Raw genomic sequence first — 25363 nt, 5'->3', positions numbered from 1 at the left:
TTCTGAAAAGTTTAATATCTGATCTTTAATTTGGTACCAAAATTACAGAAAATGGTCAAGAAATAAAAAAGTTCTGGTCATTTGAAATAAGGCTTGTATTTCCATAATTTCATGAGATAAACGTGTTTATACCGGTTTCCCACAGAAGCTTTCGCATGGTGAACAAAAGATTTAATGCATGGCTGATCGTCAACAAAATAGAGTGTCGAGAGAGTTTGAAAGCCAGCCTGGAGAACCTCTTCATTTTATGAAATTATTGAAATTCAAGCCTTATTTAAAATGACCAGAACTTTGTTATTTCGTGACCATTTTCTGTAATTTAGGTATCAAATTAAAGAGGAGATATTGAACTTTTCAAAAATGTGGTTTTCTTTTTGAAACCCAGATACCCCCCGCCAAATGAGTTTTTGATATCCTTTCTTCAAATTGCATTTGCTCACTCATGCGTGAATGAGAAATAATCTAAGTAATATCAGATGAAAGAGGAGATTCTAAGCTTTAAATTGGTAGGTCATTTGTCTATTTTATTTATGATTAAGTAATGATAAATGATCGCTAAATCTCGGTTTCGTTTTTTCTGGGACGCACTGTATACATGTACATGTAGGCTTTTATACAGTACATGTATTTGGTCCCTTAATTTTTTTCAGCATCTGTTCCATTACTTTAATACATGTATATATTTTTTTGTTGGTGGTACGTATAAAGAATCTGATCATTGTTGTGAGTTGTGACTGAAATGGGGAATGGCCATTTGAACTAATTATCTTATTATCCAATATCCAAGACCATAAAGAAACCCATTCATTGTTGTACAATATTTTCTATTCAATTTTATTTGCATTTTACTTTTTTTGTCTGCTAATTGTGTTTATACAATCAACCTCCAATTACATGCACTGCACTTCATATTAGATAAGATTATTGACTCTATCGACCCCCTCTTAGGGTAAGAGAGTACAAACATAGAAACATATTTACAAAAGATATACAAACATAATAAATGTGAACATAATAGTATATAAAAATATTCAGCCTATATTGAATACAGAGTAAACATGTAATGTTCATGAATGATATAACACAGAGCATAAGAGTTTAAAGGGGAATCCAACCTAAATAAAAACTTGCTTTTATAAAAAAAAGAAAAATCAGACAAGTCGATAGGTGAAAGTTTGATCAATATTGGACAAACAACAAAAAAGTTATGAATTTTTAAATGTTGTAAATATTGGTAATCACTTTACCCATGGAGACTTCAAATTGGCCGCATATGGGATGTCATAGTGATGTAAGGCAAGGACTACTCTTCCATGTACTCCAATACATATTATGGCTAAAATGTAATTTTTCCAAAAAGTTTTATTTTAAATTGTATTTTTCGTTCATGAGAACATAAAACAATATACTACCTGGATTATAATTAGATTACTGCCTCAGGGGAATGGGTACTTAGGAGAAAACCACAAATCCCTGATAATAAAGTACATGGCCTATGGGAAAGTTTTCCTTGCCCCTTGTCATAATTTACTTCCCCAGTTGCCAATTTGAAATCTACATTCTATTTGTGATCTCAATCTTAAAGCAGCTATAACTTTCTTATTGCTTGTCCGATTTCTTTCAAACTTTCGCCATTCTATTTAATCTATTTTTCGCCTTCCCAACACAACATTTTATGGCCAAGGCTGGATTCCCCTTTAATATGGATTGTATATGTAGATTAAATAAACAAAAACTAGTATACTTGAGCTACATTTTTTTTATTGTTTATTTTTATTTCATTTTTTTTTCTTTGATTTTGTTTGTATTATAAAATGTTTTACAAGACTAGCCTGTCTGGCCGTTTGATTATCCTACTGCTACGGGTACATGTACTTACAATTATATTGGTATTACTTTTGTTATAGGCACATCGTCCTCAATATTTGACTTGGGAGACTGGTTGAATTGCAACATGATAGTTCTGGCAAATTTTGCTATTTTTTAAGCTGGCAAGAATCAGCAGAATTAAATAACTTAGATATTTTTTAAGTCCACTTGACCTGATGTTATTGATATGTCTTGGTACATACAAGTTTCTCTCCTAGAAGAAAGGACATTCAAAAAGGTAATGAAATTCATCACCTGAGTTTGAGGATAAACAAAGTTGACAATTTGTATCCTTCATAAAACTTGCATGTAAATCATCCTATTATTTACAGGTAGTGTATGTGACCGACAACAAAATTTGCTCAGAGTAACAATATCTTTCTGGCTTAGTACTAAAAAGTATGATTCCATGTGAGGATCATTTTTAAACGTCCTATAATTCATACAAATACGGTTAGACCAGGTTGATGATTTCCAATCTTTTTGACACATGTCAGAAAGACGTGTTTTCAGAACATTGAGAATCCATTGACTGCTATGTCCATCACCCTGATGCAACCAAATGTTACCTAACCCTGCATTTTGAAAAATATCTTTGATACATTTTAGCCAGAGTATTGTAAAGGATAATTCATTGACAGTGTGCATATGATTAAGCAGGTTATAGAAAATATTTAAATATTTCTGATCTTTTCTCTTATTTATTCTAAACCAATATCCAACCATTCTACATTTAACTTGGTTCAATATCGGTCCACGTCCTGTTTCACCGTACGCCATGCAGTCTGGTGTTCATCTGTTTACATGTAGCATTGTCCTCAAGAATTTCCTATGGAAAATTTGCTGTATGCACTCAAACCCCCACACTTCACAACCATACAGTAATACTGGCAATACCATATGACAGGGTTGGGCGGTAATTACCGGCGGTAATTACCGGTGGTAAATACCGTCCGGTAAATATGTAAAAAAAACGGGAAATATGATTTATGATTTTTTTTATCAATAATTTTAGTTGTTTTTAACCTCAACAAATGAAAATAGTGTTCTGAAATAATTAGAATCACAAAACTCATAGGAGAAACACACAAACAGATAAAATCCATACTGCATACATGTACATACCCAAACACATGTAGGATCTACATGTAAGTCCACACATACATAAACAAACTCAAATCATGTTCCTGGAAATTGAATAATCATGTTAAAACATAAACAAATATTTCTCCTGGGGTTTAACTTTTTACATGCCATTGTATGTCATTGAATAAAGCTCAGTATTCTACTGTACATGTATGGAAGGAGTTTTAGTATGTAAATGTACACGTGTCAGTGTGTACTTGTGGTTGCTGGTTTTGAATTTTGATATTGCTTACAGAAAAAGATCTTTTTGTTGCCTAAAAAATTACACAACTCTGATTATGCCATTTTTAATGTTGCAACTCTTTTAATATAACTTTTTAAAGAAGTTCAACAAACAAAGCAAACACAAAAATTAAAAAGCATAACTTATACAAATGTACACAAAAGTGGAAAGGGGTGTCAAAAGTTGCTTCCTTTCAGAAATATAAAATGAATACAATAACAACATGATTGACATACTTTAGCTACTGAATGTTTCATGGGAAATGCAAAATGAATAATAAAGCTATTGTAAACAAATCAATCTTGGAGCACGCTCCATTGTTTCCCTTTACAATAGCTTCACTTTTAATCAGTCATAGTGAGATCAACAAAATTTCAAAAGAACGTCTGTTGCACATTGAGACAAGAATATCCTCGATATACATGTATGACGAAGAAGGATATAGCAGAGATAGTGACATCAATGAGGATGACAGAGAAATTGAAGAATTTGACAATGAAAATAGGGTCCCAAATGTTTATGATGATATTTATGTATTTAATTGTCATTTTGGGGAATTTACACCTTTTTCTAAAGATCGGGCCCGAAAAATATAAGTTTATGCTCATTAATACATGTACATGTAGGTATTCATGAATATGGTAATTATTGACTGACTTAATGAAGAACATCATATCTAAATTAGATGTATATTTGGGATCTTTTTAGCATTTTATTGTATTTTTTCCAGCATTTCATGAAAATAAACATAGATAACACCCAAACACAAACATAAGCACACAAACAAACACACACAAATGGTACACACCAGAGCAACCATGCTCACCACCTTTGTGTTTATGTTCAAAATTTGAAAATCCCTAGATAGAAAAGTGAGTGGAAAATTATATTTCCCGATGAAAAGTGGTAAATACCGCTTATTTCACGGCGTCCTGGAAATAAGCCTCCAAAGCGGGAAATATGCCAACCCTGGCCTGCCATATGATCAAATAAGTGGCACTGTGTATCTCCTGAAAGTTGTAATCTTTTTGCTTTTACCATCATACAATATAAGGCCTTTCTAGCCTGTGTTACATGTACTTGCTTTGATATTGCTTACTTGAAACTACCATTATAAGAAAATTGAATTCCAAGGTATACAAAATCATCTACAACATCAATCACATCACCACTAAAAGTGAAACGAGGTACATTTCTAACTTTTCCTTTTGAGAAAAGAACAATCTTGGTTTTGCTTGTATTGATAGTCAATTGCCAACAAGTATTACAATAATTTTCTCCTCCGTCTAATGTTTTTTGCAATTCTTCTGCACTTTCTGCTAAAATTATGGTACATGTACATGTATCATCTGCATACAAAAGACAGGGTACTTCTAACAAAGGTTTCTACATCTTCATCATCTAGGTAGCCATGTATGTCATTCACCAAAGAGCTAAGGCCACCATAGAATCTGCTGAGATGTTCTTGAAAATCATTCAAGTATATTGCAATTTGCAAATAACAAGGGGGAAAGGTTTTCCCCCTGGCGAACGCCAGTGTTACATGTAAAAAATTCAGAACATTTACCATTTACAGGATCTGAAGAATGTATCCACTTTGGGGGAGTACAGCTGACTAGAAAGCAGGATATTGCTGTTCCCAGCAATTTTCTAATAATGAATTATTTTATATTGCCCAACATCAAAATGCCTAAACAAGTACCTACATGGATTCATAAGCATAAATGTTTAATGTTTCATTTGTTAACTGATGAGCTTAATTTCTTTTCGTGTGTTAACTTTGCATACTGTAAACTTAAGATTGGAAGAAATCGTATATTATGGGACTGGTAAACATTGTACTAACATGAATATCAGTATGTTGGACTAGAGTGAAATTTCAGATCAGATAATTGCTTTCTTTCGAAGAGTTTTAAAATGTGAAGAAATAAAATATCATTGATTTTAATACATTTTGTCAATATCATACTAATAATTAACATACATGAAAATCAAGTAAAAATTATTTGTCCGGAGGTCAAACTCAAGGTTAAAGTTAAGGTCAAAGGGCATGACCTTATAAATCGCTCAAATACGTGTGATGCATGTTTTGGATTCCTCTCTGAATTTCCTTTTGAATGGTACCAGTTTCGTGAAAATTGGTCAACACGTTATGACGCAATGGCCATTGAAAGTTGAAGGTCACCCCCATTTTGTCAAAACAAGGAGAAAAGGGCAGGCCGTAGCACGAGAACCGACGGACCGATTGGACTAATTTTTTTGTTTTGTGCGTGGGCCATGGTGAATTTTATGAGTACCAATTTATAAGACGAATTCTGAGAGGGTCGGGTGCAAAATTGCACATGCATTTGGTGAACTGGCATGGAATGACCCTAATATACATGTAAATCAAATTAGGGATAGAGAGAAGCAAAGAAAAAAAGGTTGTTCCATCAAGATTTGTTTAAATGAGAAAGTTATGATTTTGTAAGTCTCATTTGATTGGGAGTGTAATGTAGATGTAAAGTGATCATCACCAATTGACACCTTTTTCAAGATGGCAACCAGGCTATAAGGAACATCCATTTTACAATTCTCACATTTTCTGCATGTTATAGAAAAGGATAAATCCACCGTCCTTAAAAAAAATTGAATAAAAATAGAAAATTTAAACAGTTATAACACTGAAAATTTCACAAAACAGTGACAATATATTCACATCCTGGTCGGAATGAAAATGAGGTGACTGCTGACATCACCTGCTCATTATTTCTTTTGTATTTTATTACTAGTATATGAAATACTGTCTATGTAATTTTCTCCTCATTTTCATGTGAAACAAAAATTTTATTCTGTTTCTGTTATTCCTCCCTGGAAATGTGGAATTGCCATTATTTTAACATTTTTTGCTCAGTCAAGTTGATATTATCAAATCTGTAAAAATTGAAATATTCTATGCAAACATTCAAAAGCAAAAGAAATGGTCAGGAACACCATTGACTCTCTCATTTGAATATCACAGTTTTGCATCTAATAGTTTTGTTAAAAAATAAATGAAACTTTAAAATGTCATAACTTATTTTACATAAAATTATGATGAAATTTTCAGTGTTAACCTTGTTTGATTTCTCTCTATTGATTCAAATCAGCATTTTCCTTGGGTGGACTTGACATTTAAGAAGCTACATGTATTTGACTCTCTTGGAAGAGAGTTACAGTATATAAACATATCCCATGTTCATTTTTTTGGTAAGAGTTAGACATGCTGCACTTTGAAAGATATGTGTACAGTGCTGCCATACTTTGGCTAAAGGAAGCTAGTTTTAAGTATACATGTAATTTGTTGTAAATGAGTAATGTGTGTTCTTCATTTACATGTACATACATGTAGGCGTCAATGGAATCTAACAGCATATTTTCTTCAATATCTTTCCATAGAACGATCTTTTCTTCCCCAAATTTTGCTTGAACATGCAACATACAAAGGCATTTCATAAACAACAAAAAGTTGGGCAGTGTGTATAAACAAAGAAAATCTGAAAATTCTAATAAATAGACTTTCATGCTTTTGTAATTGATTTTCACAGAACTTTTTGATAATGTCTTTATATTAAATCAATTTGCCAAATGATATGGCATTCTAAATTATGTACTGTACATGGATGTACGTACATGTATGTTTCGTACTGCCCATATATGTACATTATTTGTGTGGATGTTGATGCCTGAGATTAATTTCTGTATAACTATCATTGAAGTTCCAGCCATACATGCTAGTTGTATATTTGTAATGTTGCATTAGTGTACATGTCATTTTTTTTACATGTTCATGTACTTTGGAGATGATAATGTTCTAAATTCAAGAAATTACATTTCAAATTTGCTCCTCATCATGTATATTTCTTTCTTTATGTCTCTTTTTTCTCTAAAACTCTCTCCGTAATTCATTTATATCACCAAATATTTGTATTTCTAATTGTTGTAGTATGATTTTGCATAATTTAGAATATACAGAGCTTGACACATTGAATGGGATCAGAGTACAGATTTTCTTCACATTTATCAGTATGTGCATTTACATACATGTTTGAGCATTTTCATCAATTAATTTTTTGGAAAGACCATGCAGCATTAGAAAAAAAAACAAACAAACAAGAGAAGAAAAAAAAGCATTTCTTGATAGGGAGGATAATTTTCTGCAAAAATAAGTCAATGAATATACGCGCATGTCTGAAGCTTTTAATATTCCATTGATAGTGTGTCAAGGTCTGGTTTGCAACCTTGAAAATTAACCGGAATTCTAACATTTTCTCATATAGTCTCATGCTTTTCACTCTTAACCCATAATACATCTTGCACCTCATTTTACTCTCCTCATACTCGCATCCATCCTACTCTGCAAATACCTGCTTTCACTAACCCATCAGTTGGAGTGCTGTGGAACACTCAACTATACTTCATGGTTTGGCTTTAACGACACGGCTGGCTACAACGTGGTACCTATGTCATGCTGTATTACAATGCAAGAAGGCTGTAACAGTGATGTGTCGCGCGATCCGTATGTGGCAGAACATAAAATACATGTCTACGTAAGTGAATAAATACCTTTCAGCTCCTTCATTTTGTATTTGAATGGTTTGTTTCCCCCCTGTGTCGATGGTTGTTTGTGTATTAGTTGGAATGCTGTGGATCGGATAACTACACTGACTGGTTGGGGTATAACGCGTCGAATCCCAACATGGTTCCCCAATCATGCTGCAAGACACCTTCTGTTTCAAACTGCAATGTACAAGGATCACCTAACTTTGATATCTACACAGAAGTAAGCTTTATATGGTCTAGTATTAACCCGTTTTCTTTCTGAACCTAGTGGTCTCTGTTGTAAGCCAAAGGGGATTCAGTAGTCAACCAGAGATTATCAATTGTTGAATATAGTGGATGTGATACATGTCTATTTCATTGAAGATATATAACGTTTAATTTTTAAATTCATTCCTTGGCTTTCAGCTGGGTAGCTACATGTACATGTAGTTATGGAATGGATGAGGTATTGTCTTTAAATTCATCTATAGTAGGTTTAGGAAAGTGTAACATGGTCCTTTGGACCATTGTGAAAATTCTTTCGTTATGAGAGAAATTGTTATTTATTTCATACATGTATGGGTATGACATCAATTTTTTTTCATACTTATAAAACAAGGTTTCATAAATTTCTGCATGACTTTTATATTAACAATCTGAATGTAAAAATCAGTTTACAATTTCATATATGAAGAAGGCTATTGAAATGTGGAACAACAAAATATCTTATTGAGAAAAACCTTTGATATATATATACAATCAATTTTCTGTTTAAATTCGATCCCATTGTGTTGGTTTTGCAAATGAACCAAATGCAATTTTGCTAAATATTTTCAAAACGATGGTGTTCAGTAATGCTAGATGCTAGAAATATCATCATTGTAGTATATAAATGCTGACAAGATGTACTTTTATTTTTACTATATTGCTGATTTCGTATTTCCCCCCAAGAAAGTGTTGGAAATTCCTTTTTTTCTGACACATCTATTGGATGATTGTCCATTTGATGTGGAAATTTATTTTCGGATGTATTATTATTTGATATTTCAGGCTTGCTATCCCGCACTCAAAGATCTTCTGATTGGCAATATTGGAATCATAGCTGGAGTAGCCATTGGCATTGCTGTCATTGAGGTGGGTACATAACCTGTTTTGAAAATATGCTATTCTATTATTGTTGTTCAATTTAATTGTTAAAGTTGGTTTGTACATGTATAATGTTCAGCTTATCATTGACAAAGACAATGAAACGCTTGATTGATTATGTGATATTTATTTAACCAATTTGTTTATGTGTTACCAAGTTTCATGTATTACCCTGGCAGTATGATTATGTGCAATACGTATTGAGATATGTATTTTTTACAGACTTGTATTTGTAAAAGGTATTATTTCGTACTTAATCTGTCCTATTTCTCTTCATTCTATTGGACCCTTGGGTTATTCACTAACATATTTTATATCAATATGAATATAAAAGAGGTAGACCAATCTACCTCTCTTAAAATTGATGTGATCTCTCTTTAGGGATTTTAGGTGTTAGTTGTCTGTGAAAGAACCCTCCGTGCTTCCATTTTCTGTAGGATGAACATGTAATTACTAACAAATTATCCACATATAATATTTATGATATATCCTTTGTTTAACTAAGGTGAAAAGTACTGTTGCAATAATGAATAAAAACCTGCCAGTGATGAGAATTATGAGTGATGAGAAGTGAGGGCTCTTACTGAACATTACAATATATATGGACTAATACAAGTGGTTCGAGAAGGGTCCTTGTTGACTATGGAAATAGTACTACTAATTATAGTTTATTTCCTGATTCATCATGGTATACATGTATATTTTGGTTTTTATCATTCTATTTACAGATCTTTGGAATCGCATTTGCTTGCTGTTTGATGAGGGTCGTTAAAGGCGAATATGAGACGGTTTAAGATGGCTAATCCTTCATCTCATCCTCCACCTTTATAACTTAATCTTGTATCTCATTTGGTTTTGAAAACTCACATGTTAATATTTTATAAGTCATAAACATTAAGAAATACAAAATAAGAAGGATCTGGGATTATTGGTGTATATAATTAATACTAGCAAAGTAATGATGATATCTATCATTTTGTTACAGATCTTTGGAATTGCATTTGCGTGTTGTTTGATGAGGTATGTTAGTGGTCCCTATGTGGTGGTAGTTGAAAGCTCCAATCAAGGTACCTAGGGTTAGATGTGCATCGTAAAAGATTTGTTTTGGGCTTTGTTCCTTGATCTCATCCTCAACCTTAAATCTTGTAAAGTTACATTATTGAGTCGAACGAACAGAGGGAGAAATTTAAGATGTGTAGAGAGATTAGCATCAAAACTTATTGGTCTTATTATTAACATGCTTTAACATTTTTTTTTTACCATATAAGAAGGCTTACTTATAAAGTATACAGTACTGCTCAAAAAGGCTTAGAATGTTTATTCCTGATCTGTCATCTATTTATTAAACTTTATCATATTCATTTTGTAAAAGTTAAGAGAAATTATAGATTTTTTTCTTGAACATCGTTAACTGTATGTATAATGCTTAATTTAAAGGAAAATAACTAAAGAATTTTGAAAGTGTAAAGTATAAATGACATATTTTCATATTTTTGTTCATGGGGTTGATTTGTAATGGGGTGAAATAAATGAAGGGAAGAGAACACTACAAGACTATTCTATGTAAATTGGACATACAATAGTACTAAATTGTATTGGAAATGTAGAAAAAGAAGTTTCCAAAGATGTGTGGGGAAAAGGTTTTATGCTTATTATAATTCATTAGAGAAGTTTTATAAATGAGTTTGAAATTAGTTACATCTTTATTTACATTCTAGTTTTTTTTTAAATGAAGTTATAATTCAATTACCGGTACGGTATTTTTCATGTCTGATAAAATCTCAACAAGGTCCTTATTCTTCTTTATTCTTGTACAATGTATGTCTATAAAATACTTCTTAATATCAAGTTTGTTATGTCTTGTGCAGTATGTATGTTACATAAGATGCTAGAGAGATATTTCTATTAGATAGCTTGTAGTAATCTTAGCTCTGTAACATGTAAGATACAATTGACTATACCATGAATAGTAATTGTAAGTCTATGTGAAATCATGTACTAAAAATTACAAATCAGTTGTAAAAGTTAATTGTATCTTTTTGCGATATATGAACAAGGCCCTTTCCAGTGTTTGTGAAGATCAAGGGGGAATGATGTCATGTATTAGACATTACAGCTGTGATTCTTCTAGTGGATAAGCTTCATAATTGTGCATTCGTAAGAATTGTGTAAAATACATGGAATTTGTCATTTGTGCTTGAAGCATGCATGTTACAAATTGTAATGGAAATATCTGTTTTTTTATAAGTCTCACATTCTCTCAAGCAGCAAGAGAGTATAGTACTCTTCACGTCAGTACTTTTTAAACATTGTTAAATGTAGATTAATATTCTCTGATGTGTACTAAACTCCTCACAGTACTGTAAAGTATAAACTACATGCATACATCTTATGACCATAGACAGATTTATTCTGCTGGTATACAATACATACGCACCATGTTGGTACACCATCTGTTGCGATCTCCTAGCGCGATATGACAGTTGATACATTGAAAGTAGCACCTGGTTTCAATTGGTTTCAAATTCATCATTCATCATTGTATACTGTAGTGTCTGGGGTATTATATGGATAACTTAAGAATAATATTGAACAGGAATACAGCATCATAAACATATTCAAGTCCTCACAATCAATAAAGAATATATGCGCATGCATATAAGACATAAGACATCTTGTACATGGATGTACATGTTCAGTATATTCTACAGAATACTTTGCACTTTTTTGTGGCATGAGACGTCACCCTTCTATACCAGCATATATTTAACATCATTTTGTGCTGTTTTACAAAACCACATTGTTCCTCAATCCTTAAAATATTAGCATGGTATCTACTACAGTAGGTAATTTACACTGTTTCCATGTACATTCAATTTACTTCAGTAATTCATGCAAATAGACTCCAAAACCAGTGCTATTCTTTATATTTTACATGTATACATCATGCGGTAAACATTTTCAAATGCCATCATGCCATTACGATCTACATGTACATTAGCAATGCTATCTCCAATGTAAATAGTTACCATCTACTAGTACCCGAAGTCAACTCATTCTATGCCAACTTCTATTATTGAAGTTTCTAAACTTTGTTCATTTTCTGTGAATTGTACATGTAAGTGGTATCAAAACTACAGTGTTAGTCATTAGTTGGTGTATTGCATACATGTACATGTATTGTGATGTGGATAGAATGTTCAAGTACTGTAATGTGTAAATATATACTGAGGACAGTGAAACTATCTGTAGTCTTGAAGTGCAACTGGACACACTTGTTTCCTTTTCTGTAGTGTTTTGATCGCGATGACCAGAGAATTTCAAAGAAATATGTGCATTGATAGAAAGTCATTTGTAGACCTGTTTGTTATGTGTGCATTGAGTATTAAAGCAGTAGCTGGTCGTATGTACTGTGTATGATCATGATTGTAATTCTGTCAAAAGCTTGATTGTTTCCTGGCAGTGAACTTTTCATTTAGATTTTTCAACTCAGTCAGTGTTGTCCAGAAAGGTTTTTTTTTTTAAGAATGCATTTAAAACTTGTATTTCATGGTTCCTCCAACAGTGTCCAAGACTCGTACAAAATGTATTTCCCAGAAGAAATTTGAATATCATATGAAGTAGGGGAGACCGGGGTTAGTTGCAACATGGGGTAAGTTGAAACATTGTAATTTTCTTTAACGCCTGTAAAGTAAATTTATGCAATACTGCCCTCAATTTATTGCTATTAGTAATACAACAGTTGTAGTATCAATAACAATAAATTGAGGGCAGTGTTGCATAAATTTACTTGACAGGCGTTAAAGAAAATTACAATGTTTCAACTTACCCCATGTTCCAACTAACCCCAGTCTCCCCTACATGTATACCAGTTTACCAATCCCCTTTGATTGACAAGTGAAGTCTTATAATCAAGGAATTGATTTGGTCACTAAGATGTCTTTCTTTTTTATAGTAAGATGTATTATGTTTGAAGGTAATGCTGTGAACCTCACTTCCATATCTCTTGTTATCATATTTTGACCAAATTGATGTACATGTCTGGGTTGAAATATACATCGAACAGTTGGTAAATTTGCACAACGTATCACTCAAAAACAAATTTTCTATATTCTCACAAAATGATGTGATCTATTTTCTTCAGATTTATATATCATACTTTTATACCAAAATACAAATTATATATATATCAGGAGGGTATACTATCCCTTTAAAAATGTCAGATGTGACATATTTTCTTTAACTATTTGGTCATTTATACTGCAGGAATTAATTTCACACATATATGACTACTAATAAATATGTTAAGTGTCTCTCTATTATTTCATCATGTTTTAATTTGTCTTTTGTGTAGTGAACATTTGACTGTATTCTAATGAATTCTATAGATCATAAATCAGATTCACATGAGTAAAAAAATCTAAATTGAATGGTATGAAAATATTTTAATCGGGAGCAGTTGTAAAAAACAGATTTGTGCTGTATTCTTCTGTTGAAAGATGAAATCAGCTGTATGAATAGATTTCAAGACCCAGATGTACAGATAATCTTGCTTAAGTGGACCTTCCATATAAAGTCAAATATTCGCCTAAGTCAAAGCAAGTTTTAAACCAGGGTCCTATAACGCAAAGGTTTGTGATGAATTGCAAATATGAAAGAACCGCTCTGATTGGCTCCCAGTCAGTATTTTAAACAGTGTGCATGCAACGATGATCTTGATTGGTCATTGGTATTTAGCATTTGATGCAAATCTTTGTGTTACGGTCCCCAGGTGGGTGTTTCATAGAGATGGCTGTAAGTTATGAGGGACTTTACGAACAACTACTGATCCCTTCTTGGGTGCCAAATTAACATCAGTGAATATTTGGTGTATATCATTTATCACAAGAAATGATCACCAGTTGTTTCTAAAGTTGCTTGTACATGTAACTTACAGCTTAATGCTTTATGAAACACCCACCAGGGTCTCGTTGCATAAAAGTTACCATTACGGTAACTTTGCCATTCAATGGTAATTTTTATGAAATCCTTGATTTTGATTGGTTAGTGGTCAGCGTTACCATGGTAGCTACAATTGGGTAGTAAAGTTACCATAATTAAACTTTGCAACAGGGCAGGATTTAACATGTTTTGTCCTCTTCTCATAATAAGTCAAAACAATTTTTTGTGGTCTCAACTCTCAAAAGATTTGACTTGAGTTAGCTGTATTTCACAGAGCTGCTCATAAGTTACAAATGAATTGAATATTATAAGCCATTTCAAATTGCAGTGAACTGAAGTTGCTATATATATGTTTTCCAAAATTAGAATTATGTTTGAATATATCCATGCAAAATATTTCCCCCTGAAAAAATCCAAAATTAAATGATTAAATTATTACAGTCTCTCATTGTTTTGTTTGGATTTAAGATAAGTTCGTAATGTTCAGTGTGACTCCATGAACACATCATTAAAAAAAAATACATCACTTCCTGCCGTGGGGCTACATGCATGCCAGTCACCATAATGAATTAAAAACAATTTGCTTTTTACCTGGCTGATGCCTTATATATTCAAATATAGGACTGGTATTCTGAACATTGACTTTTGATCTTTTTTAGAGATATGACAGATTGGTATTATGGTGGATGTCATAAATTGTCATCAAAATTGTCATAAACTTTGTCTCTTCTTCACTGCACACAAAAAATATATGAATTAAAAAAAGGCGCATAATTTATTACAGGCAGAAGACATGATAAAATTTATGACTGGGTCTAGCAGTCATAAATTTTGTAATATCCTGATGCCATGATGACTATATGTCGAGCACACAATGATTTTGTTTAGATCAGATTATCGTGTTTCACTACTCATCCATTACTTCATGCTACAAGTCGTGGGGCCATACACACTTTTTTTTCTCTCTCTTAGAAATCCTTTGTCAGTGGGAAGATGGACGGGAACTTAAAGGAATATGACAGAGAAGAGATAAAAATTTAGAATAATCATAGCGGTTTCTCATCTCAGAGAGAAATGACAAAATTTTTTATAGTTTTCCCTGAATACCACCCCACATATACATTTATTTTATAATGTTTAGCTGACATGTTGCATTGATTCCAAGCTAAATTTTCTTCTGACATGGGGCTATCTCGATTAAGGATTCATATAATTGACCAAGTAAAAGCCATAAGTTCAGTGACAAAATTCATGAATCAGTAATCATTTCAAAAGAGGGATTGAACAGTGGTGCTAAGCTTGAGCTTTGCCTTTAATGTTAATACATCAAATGATCAAACTGTTTTTCAGCATTCACATGACAGACTCATTGCTTGGTTTGTAACCCGGCCAAGTACCATCAGTCAGGAGGAGTAATAGGAAATCACATAAGTGGCCTTTTGTTTTTGCAATATCAAATTCATTTTCCAACAGACAAAACACTTCAACACATGAAGCTTATGTATGCCAACATCCAGTTGTGCCTGTATGCATTTTATATCCCTCTAAAACAAGGAAAAGAACCAGTACAGGACGGTTTCACACCATTGAAAATTGTTTTGTTACCAAACTATAGTGTCTGGTACAATGTAATCAAAGGTAGAGCAGACAGTACATTATTAAAAGGGGAACTTCACCCAGCTGTGAAGTCATCTTTACATAACACGACTGCACTTGTATTGTGCATATCACTGCCTGGGCATCTCTATATACGCTGAGTAACATACATGGAGATGAAGAAAGAAAAGTGGGATAGAGCTGTTACGTAGACTGTCTCAAAGAGACAAACTTTAACAAATTTTCTGTGAAAATCTGTCATAGAATAACGAGAGTTATGGATCTTTAAAGTTTTTATTTTGTGAAGTCACGTATGGACAGTTTCCCCATGTCATATGACATAAATTCTGTAAAATGCAATATCCTCAGAAAACTAAAAATATTTTTACCTGTTCAAAATATTGCCAGACACATTTCATACATGCTGCTACGAGAAAAATATTTTCATGAACCACTGAAAAAACAGATTTATGGAATTTATATTTCACGCTACAGTATAATGTAGCTGCTTGCATATGTTTGTATCAAAATCAAACTTTACAAATTGCTACAATTAACACTCTCATTCTTTGATGAATTTTTGCCCAAACTTTCACATTTTTTTCAGCTTTTTATAAAAACCAACTTTGCAAGGGTAACCTTTAACAGGTTGACATTTACATTTTTTTTACTCATCAAAAAAGTCTCTATTTGAGAAAGATCCAGTACCGAGGCAAAGTCAACTTAGACTTTGAACCCAGGTGGAAATCCTGCCTTTTTAATAATCCTCGATTGTTATGTGTGTGGAGATGTTAGTACATGAAAGGTAAATTTGTCTATGAATGTCTGTTTGATGGCATTTCTTGGAGGAAACATTTATTACCAAGTACTGTTTTTTTAAGCTTTAAAATTAGATATCAAAGTATCAGTAATATAAACCTGTTTAGTGTATGGAAAACATGCTGTAGAAAAATCAACCGGTGTCCAATGGGGTAAAATATTGATTCAGGATATGTTGTTGACAGACCTCAAAACCTTTACTTTACTCTCAGCTACTTATCAGCGAAATCATTCTAGTAATTATTTCTTGATGGAATTAAGCTATTGGGTCAGATGCATAAAAAGTCATAGCAATTGCTTCAAGCACAAGCAAAGCAAAATATTATGCTTCAGCAATTGCTGTATTTCATATTCTTGCTAGTGCTGGAACCCTTATCTTGCCTTCAGAAAGCAATTGCTAGCGTTTTGAACGAAAGCGATGTCGTACTGGTGCGAACACAAGAAAAGGCAGGATTCGAAAGCAAAGGTGTGGCAGTGCAAATTACCGCTGCTTTCATATAACATTTTTATGTGTCGAACTAACTTTTTTTTTCAATAAATTTATATATGTGGCATTTGGTTTGCACTTATACTTTGAAGAAAACATGTACATGTAGGCTACTGTAAACCTTGGGGTTCTCTTTCTTGGGCATAAACCGTAATTAAAAAATGCAAACACATTGATCAAGCAAATGCTCAAGCTGCTCTGACGGAGCTTGAAAAAAACATAAGCAAGAGCTTAAAAGCACAAGCGAAATTCTCGATTTATGCCTACGCTTTTTAGCAGTAGCTAATAATCGTCAAGGAAGTGCTAGCAGTCAGCGATTGCTTGAACTTAATAGCACAAGCATTTGCTCGCTCTTTTTTATGGATATGGAATCAAGCAAAGCCAAGCAAAAACCTAGCAAAAGCAATTGCTACTTTTTATGCACCTGACCCATTGTATATGTATCTACTTGGTCTTCAAGCAAAAGGTCTAACTCTCAGATCATCTTGCACCATATACAGTGGTGCTCTAAAGTTAGTAAACCCCACCAGGAAATGTGTACAAGTTCTGCCATGTTTTAGATGTCTTAATTGTGAAGTCAGATGATAAAATATTCAAATTAATTTGTTTCTCTGGGCTCGCCAAACATTGTACATGAAGTGTTGTTTACAGTGAACACTCGGCATGATGGAGTACATTTTGTTGTGGGGTTTACTGTTCGTGGAGATAAGATGAAAAAGGTTGCCTAACTGGAAATTAGAAAAAATTGGTAGCAGTGCTGAATGGCCGGCAATCAGACTAAATGATTAGTAAGCACACTGGTTGTAAGTGAAGTAGGATTAGATCATGTGAAATGCCAGGGGTGAGATGAAACCAAACAGAACATTTGAAGGATATCAACTATTTAGTTGGAGAAGGAAAATCATAGATTCTAACCAGATGCCTCAAAGCCATGACACATTGTTTGTCCATAGTGTTTGTGAAACTGATCAGATGCCTTGAAATGCAAATACTTGGTGAGACAAACAAACTCAGTATTCCCAAGATTCATTGAAAATGAGAGGGAAACCAATTTGTTTGAAAAATTTGATTCATAAGAAGGAATTGATTTTATAAGATCAATGAGACTTGAGAGTGACCAGACAAAACAAGAAGAAAGTTATGAGCATTTGAATGTTGGAATCGCTAATGCTGATGGAGATCCTCATATTGGCAATGTGACCAAGATTTGTGATTTCACAGAAGTTTCACTCTCCCCTAATCTTCAGTAGTACATGGATAGATTTGATGAAAATGAGTATAAAGTAACTGGGGAGTTATAAAATTGTGGCATCGTGCATATCTTTGTCGCTTTGCCAGAGGGAGGATGTCCTCATCATTAGTGATCTCATCAATCAAGTGATAACTTTTATTGTTCGTCCAAAATTTCATTAATTGGTTTATTTGGTCTTCCTTTTTCACACAAGCTAGGTACCAGGCTGGGTTCTTTCTCCTTTTATGTTAGTGGCATTATACTTATAGGATTTCAGTGTATGCAAATCTATTTTTATGGGATACTCAATAAGAAGAATCTTGTGATCAATTTTGTTTAAAATTTTTTTGTGCTAAAAAAAATCAAACTATGTTTTAAAAGGAACAGAGATTAGTGTAACCAGTCATGAATATTTTCAGCATGATGAGAACATCGGCTGCGGTTGAATAAAAATCTAGGTGAACTTTTGACCACATGGTTTTGTATATTTCAAACATAAAGGTTTAGTTTGGGAGATTTCTACATATAGCAAGGCTGTAACAAAAATAAAGGGCGTAAGAAATGGCAGAAGGCTGTGTTTGTAAAGCAGAATAAGGTCCTTTCCTTTAGAACTTTGAATTATGTAATATGGGTATTCTGGTGAAGAGAACTCACAGATGAATGAACAGGAATGCATCGAGGCCTTGGTTTTACCCGGAGAGATAAAAGGCATTTAAAGAATCTGTCTGCATACCTTGGAGACAGTAATGCATACTACCTATTCATTCCTTTTGTATAAACCAATGAGCTCTGTTCACTTTCTCAATAACAGCTTTTATTTCTCATTTTACCTCTATCCAATTTTATTTCTTTTTCTTCTTTTATCTATCACATACACCCCTCCATTTTTTTGTCTAATCGCTCTCCTACTCCCTTTATTTCTCTCTACCCCATCTCTCTCTCGCTCTGTTACTCTTCTCCCTCTCTCTCCCCCCTCCTGTCTCTTTGATTCGGTCTATTATTAACATACCATCCACCATGCAAAGCTCATAAGATTCACTGTGCAAAAGCTATCAGTCTGATTTCTTTTCTCTGAATTGATAAAAAGTTGAATACCTCTCTTGCAAACACACCCTCAGTAAATCCAACAACAAATATCGATCTATGTAAGCATCAATGGAGAATGAGAATCCATGACTGATAAATATGTTTCTTGATAAGGATCAAACTCTTTATTCCAATCTGTTTATCTGTATATAATCCACATATAATTCACCAATCTTATGCTACTGCAGAACTACTCAACAGTACTGGTAACAGAAAGAATGTCTCCTAGCATTTGGGAATGTACAAAGCCTAAAAGGAACCATGAAAGAATATCAACAGCAAATAAAGTTGCTTTCCTCTACACAACTGTCATGGGAAGGACGTTCGGATGAAAAAAAAAATGAAATGTATAAAGCCCAATGCAGGTTAAAGCATCAAAGTGGAAAAGACATATACCTATTCATCACCGTCATAGTGAATACATAGAGACCAAAAAATATGGCACTCGTTTCGAAAGGTATCAACGGTATTATAACACATAAAAATACAAGTACCACCAGTTACAATGAATGAGGGTGATTGTTAAAACTAATGTAGTACAATACTTTATCAGAAGATGATGGATGTCCATCCTAAATCACCATCATAGAGAGTACTTCAATGGACATACATAATAGTGACTGAAAGAGAAAGTACTGGGTGGAAATGCTATTAACAATGAAAACACAACAGATATGCTACCAGCACCATGCCTATAATATGTGCGCACAATGAGTGGTTTGTCTTTGTTTTTGATGATAAAAGAACAGAGGGACGTATCTTCCAAAATCTTCTTTTTGTGAATACAAAACCTTGCCAGAAAACAACATTTAAATATACAGAGTTAATGAGAATTTACTAGGATGAAAAAGGGATTAATATTCAAGTGCTGGAACACGAAGTAAATAGGATGGCTCTAATAAAAGGTCATTTGTTCCAAATTCAAATTGATATTTTATTCACTCCAAATTCATATTTTATTCATTCCAAATGTCGTAAAACCAAAACCATACCCTTTTAAGTATTAAGGTGATAGAATCAGAGTACACTATCCTGATAGTCTGGTGATATAGTATATTCACCAGAAATGAGTAGATCCCTCGCAAACACGGACCTTTCAATCCAGTACTTCACTCCAAAGATTCTTCATAAATCTGAACAATTATCAAAGAATAGAGAACACCTGAGAGGGGTGTTGAAATACCTACCGGTAATCTCTAAAGAACATAAAATATCTTAAAGGAAGCTGCATAGACAGTTATGCCCATGTAGGGAGTGCTTACTTCTGTTGGATACTGTACATGCTATGAGTATGTACACCTTAAATTTCTTCAAGTTGCAGCTATTCATGCAAGTCTTCAATTATTCAAATTTTCAGAAGGTTGGCTGTGACTTTCCCATCACAATATGAAGAATTGGTTTATGTATGTTTGTTTTACATTTCCTATACAACTATGTTGAGAAAGGGTTTTAATTCTTTGATTCTAAGCCTCTAATGTCATTGTCAATACAATGATTGGTTAAGAATCTAATCTAAAATACAATGAAATCTATTGCAGAATACACCATGAATAACATGAAGTTCAAAACAATATAGCTACCACAGAATAACTGAAAAATAAACAAGGCTACATACATTCTACATTAAAGTTTCAAAGTTATATACAAATAGAACAAAAAAGTCAGTTTAAGTTTCATAATCCAGATTGCACAATAGTAATACTCAAAAGCACGTAATTCAACAGGAAAATTAGAAGCATTTTTCTTTTCTTGTCATTTCAAATCAAGACAGACTCATTATTTACTTCCCATATTATATCAACTGCTGAAATATATATCAAAAAGAGAGAAAAAATACAATGTATGCTAATGTAGCGTATAAAACAACCATGAGACATTCAATAAAAATGCAAAGGACTTAACCATTTCTTATATATATATGTACTGATAGTTCCTTTCATCCATCATATTATCAGAATAGCATTTTGTGTGGTTTTTTGTTTAGTACTTTTTACAAAAATTAAAGAAAAAAAAACCCCAAACAATATACAATCTAGAGAACAATAACCCATGATAATGAATTTCAATATCTTAGAAATACACCTATAAGTTAAACACAGATAGCTCAATAAGTACAATACAAGCAAACTTTCAAAAATTTGTCAGTGCTGTCAGTCTCATTCAGGCCAGAATATGTCATTTTAATACATCATTATAATGCCTTAACCCTAAATCTCCCGGTGTATTTTGATTGTCATTACTGGGGGGGTATTATGGCCCCCTCAAAATTTGCGAGACTTGAAAGTAAAAAGTCAGTGAGTGGCAAGGCAAAAAAAATTTTGCGCGGCAGATGTCGCGAAAATTGTTGAGGCCCCCCCCCCCCCGGGAGAATTAGAGTTAATATTTAGATAATAATTATATAATATTGCCTGGCCTCGAGGGGAACATCAAATATATCTCAGTCAGAAGAGCGGGGGTTTTGATTCCCAGTTGGTGCGGTAGTGCCCTTTGGTAAGGCATTTAAATCCTCAGTGTGCAAAGTAGGAGTGCGCATATACACCAAGCAAATAATATACCTATTCCTTTCCCAACATTCATGATATATAGGGCAATACTGTATATGACCAACTCAGATGTCTGATACAGGTAATAATTCATATTATTTGACATAGTCCATGAAGTCAACATTACGCTGCGGTAAAGATAAAAAGAACTATTGTGACTTTTTAAATTTTCACATCCTTCATATTGTCTAGGATGAATACTAAGGATGCATCACAACAAATTCCTCTTAAGATGCCATCAAAAAAAAAAGAGAAAATTTGTCAAAATGCTTGGAATAAATATTTGTGTGCAGTTCTTGTCACTCTTGTATTTCTATGCATCGTGCAGAAGACGCTTTGCAAAATTTATACATTTCTGATCATCCCGATAACAAAATCTTACCGCATAAATATAATTATTGGTTGTATCATAATCAACATTTCTCTATCCCTCTGAGACACTTCCTGTCACAAATCAATTTCAGACAAGAACCAAGTAAACATTTGTAGAATACATCATTTGAGTTACAGGCTATAAACAAACAAGGAGATACTACAAATGTAATTAGATTGCCAACCAGGCTAAAGCAAGGGTAATAATATCAGTGCCTTGAGCACTTGGTAAAGTGGATACCGATATGTGCTCTCTAGCAGTTGCATTATTATAGCATTATATTACTATTGTTGTTAAATATCAGTATTTTCTATTCTAATTATCCTGATAAGATCATATGACATGAAATATTATGCTGGTGGTAGAATGAATATCACAAGTTGTAAATTAAACATTATCTCATTAAATTAAATAAAACATTCCAAACTTTTTCAAGACTCTGCAAGACACCTTTTTATTCAAATAATGAAATATTTTCCATCATTCAAACTTTCTACTTCAATAATTCAAAATGAATAGATTAACAAATAAATGAATAAATAAACCAACCAACAAACGAATGAATTAATAAATAAATTGTATATTCATTCATCTAGTTTTGCAACTATAATTCATTTATGCATTTTCTATCAGTCTACTTTACTTATTCACTTATTCACCAATCTATTCACTTAATTATTGACTTTCTTTTTTATTGGGAGGAGGACAAATATGGAAAAGACATTACATTTATATCATGGACAGTTTCTGACAGCTGAACATAAAATAACAAAGGTGACATAATGTAGAATACTTTCATTCATAAGGTAACATTTTGAATACTTACATTAAACTTTGAAGGACTGTTTTTTATCATTAACAAAAAGAACAAATTTGAATAGATTATTATATAGACACAACAATTATTGTAATGGTAATCAATTCATGAAAATAAAGCAGCATATTGGTTCAAATTAAGAATGTTTTTCAAGGGAAAAATCTCTGAATTTTTTTTTGTATGTAACATTTTACGTGTTAAAAAGAATTAAGCTATTGAATGTAACCGCAAAAAGCACAATACTTACATACATCACGACCCCCCCTTTCCCCTCCAAACAAAGTAATAGTAATAAAAAATAAACAATAAATGGAAAGTAAAATAAGGGCAATTTGGCAAGCCTATTTAGATGGCATGTAAAATAAAGTCTGAACCCACTATCAAACAGAATCTTTTGATCTGGGCCTGTCAAAAATATCCTGTGAAATAAATAAATTAGCTCACTTAGGTGAATCTCTTCAAACTGCTTTATGACATGCAACTTTGATCATTCATCTTTACAAAGGCTAATTTCACATAAATACATCATCTCATACAAGAAATTCTACCAATGCTAGATATATTACCCCATCCATCTACACAATTTGGAAAATGCACATTTTTACAATAATGGAATGCAGTCAGTTCTAGTAATAATTTGTTTTTTTCATTATCTCCTATCTAATAACAAATATACAAGGGGATCTTCATCATGACTTCATAGAAATCAATGTAAAAAGATGACAAACATCGTATGAAAAATACAATCTATATTGTACAGCATGGGGGTCAGTGAATGTATAAAGACATTTGGATATTTAATACATGCATGTATCTTGATTTTATTCCACAATTATATGTATCTTGTTTGCCATACCAATGGTACATCTTTACATCAAATCCATTGTGAACTGGTTTATATCAAATACTATCTGAGATAAATGGCCCTGCACCATCAACAATACACAGTGATTTAACAAATACAAATGCAGAACTATGCTGCCCTACAATGACAGGAGGGATAAAAGTGATATATCTACAAATATTTTGTGAATTTTCATATTTCACCCAGATTTCCCTTCTTTTGGGCCAGATTTCATGCATGAACACTCACACCGTTTAGAGATATGTCAGGCAAGGCTACACAGAATTGAATGACAGACCCATACTTTTCTTTGCAGGAACTTTTGTCACTTGCCATCGTTGAGCAAATATACATGATGGTTGTATGTTTACATTGGTTGCTATGAAGTCACTAAATCCAATGATAACATGCTAGCAATTCCTATCTTCAACCTCCTTGCCCTCCTCATGTCCAATGTCATCAGGATTAGCAAGGGGATCAAGATCAGCAAAGAGATTAAACCAAGCAGACATGTCCGTCTTCTGTCCCTTCTTGAAGGCTTGAGGTTTACTTGAATCTGTTTTGTTGGACTGTGGTGGGGTCTGCTGGGCTGCCATTCGATCAGCAAATAGGTCTGAGTATTGGGGTGGGGCTGGCATGCCCCCTTCCCTCCCACCTTGGGGTGTGGTAGCAGGGGAGCCTATGAGGGGATGAAAATAACAGGTGTTTCACTTACAGGGAATAGAAAATGAGATCGGTTTAAATGCAGGCATTCTATTTACCAGCACACTTAACCCTAACTAGGCCGGGCTTTTTGGCTGTTCGGCCGCCAGAGGGGGGGGGTGATTAAACCCCCCCTCAGATCTCGGCCGCCGATCGCATGAGCGCCGCAAAAATTTGCATGCTGGTAGTGTGCGATGTAATCTACAAAGCTGTATGGTAAAATTTTCCAAAATAATGAGATTTTATTTTATATGAATTAGTTATGCTAATTTATGCATAAATCATACTTTTTGCTCTAATTCACTAAATAAAGCTCCTAGAATACTAATTTTTTGTAAAAATATTCTTTGTAGCATTCTTAATAATTGCAATTGAAAAAACTTTGTTTTGGGAAATCAATTTCTTATATGTATTTTATTTTTTACGAATTTCTTGTAGAGTTATTTTGTTTTTCAACCTTTTGTTTTTCTTTGTTTTTTCACCAGATTTATTGCACAACCTTTTTGAAGCATAATTATGCTAAAATCAATTGATTTCAGCTGTTCAAAGTAAAAATAATCATATCTTTATGAATAAGATGAGAAAACTCAATTTGCATTGACTTTGTACACAAAATCATGTTTTGGAACAATTTTTGGTCTGACATGCACTTACGAAATGTTGCGTAATTTTGGAACCGCGTACCCAGGTGTTGTAAATTTGGTCTCAAAAGATCCGCGAGACTTAAAAGTATAAACTCTGGGAGTGGCGCGGTCAAAAAAATTCGCGCAGCGGAATGATCGCAGAAAATGTTGAGGGGGGTTGATTCAACCCCCCCCCCCCCCGGCCATTTTAGGGTTAATAGTTACAGATGGACTGAGATTTACATGGTTACATACAGCCTGACAGGATTTCAAAGAAACTTATAGGTATTAAAAGTTGAAAATATAACCTTGTTATCTCTTATCATCATCATTATAATTAGGTTTTTGTACTCATGG

At 33.2% G+C, this 25363-nt stretch overlaps 2 protein-coding genes across 7 annotated transcripts in view; one reads left to right on the top strand and one right to left on the bottom strand.

Annotated features, from left to right (window-relative positions):
• Positions 1 to 12593, top strand: part of LOC121423170 (CD63 antigen-like) — a 31160-nt gene extending 18567 nt beyond the window's left edge. Inside the window, exons 4-6 of one of the 4 annotated variants that reach the window (XM_041618485.1) lie at positions 7645 to 7806; positions 8849 to 8932; positions 9930 to 12593. In XM_041618485.1, coding sequence (XP_041474419.1) covers positions 7645 to 7806; positions 8849 to 8932; positions 9930 to 10019 — 336 coding nt within the window. In that variant the 3' untranslated portion in view covers positions 10020 to 12593. Of the gene's footprint in view, positions 1 to 7644; positions 7807 to 7892; positions 8040 to 8848; positions 8933 to 9672 lie in introns of all 4 variants that reach the window. The other 3 variants (XM_041618501.1, XM_041618492.1, XM_041618509.1) reach the window with 3 other exon arrangements.
• Positions 12594 to 23316: 10723 nt separating this feature from the next.
• Positions 23317 to 25363, bottom strand: part of LOC121423152 (islet cell autoantigen 1-like) — a 31508-nt gene continuing 29461 nt past the window's right edge. For all 3 annotated transcript variants that reach the window (XM_041618474.1, XM_041618459.1, XM_041618466.1), the window contains one exon: positions 23317 to 24360. In XM_041618474.1, the coding sequence (XP_041474408.1) occupies positions 24092 to 24360 (269 nt within the window). In that variant the 3' untranslated portion in view covers positions 23317 to 24091. The remainder of the gene's footprint in view (positions 24361 to 25363) is intronic.

This window comes from Lytechinus variegatus, chromosome 1, assembly GCF_018143015.1.
Source record: "Lytechinus variegatus isolate NC3 chromosome 1, Lvar_3.0, whole genome shotgun sequence".
NCBI classification, from domain to species: Eukaryota; Metazoa; Echinodermata; class Echinoidea; order Temnopleuroida; family Toxopneustidae; genus Lytechinus; species Lytechinus variegatus.
The sequence above is the reverse complement of the archived record's forward strand: the minus strand, read 5'-3'. Positions and strand labels throughout refer to the sequence as shown.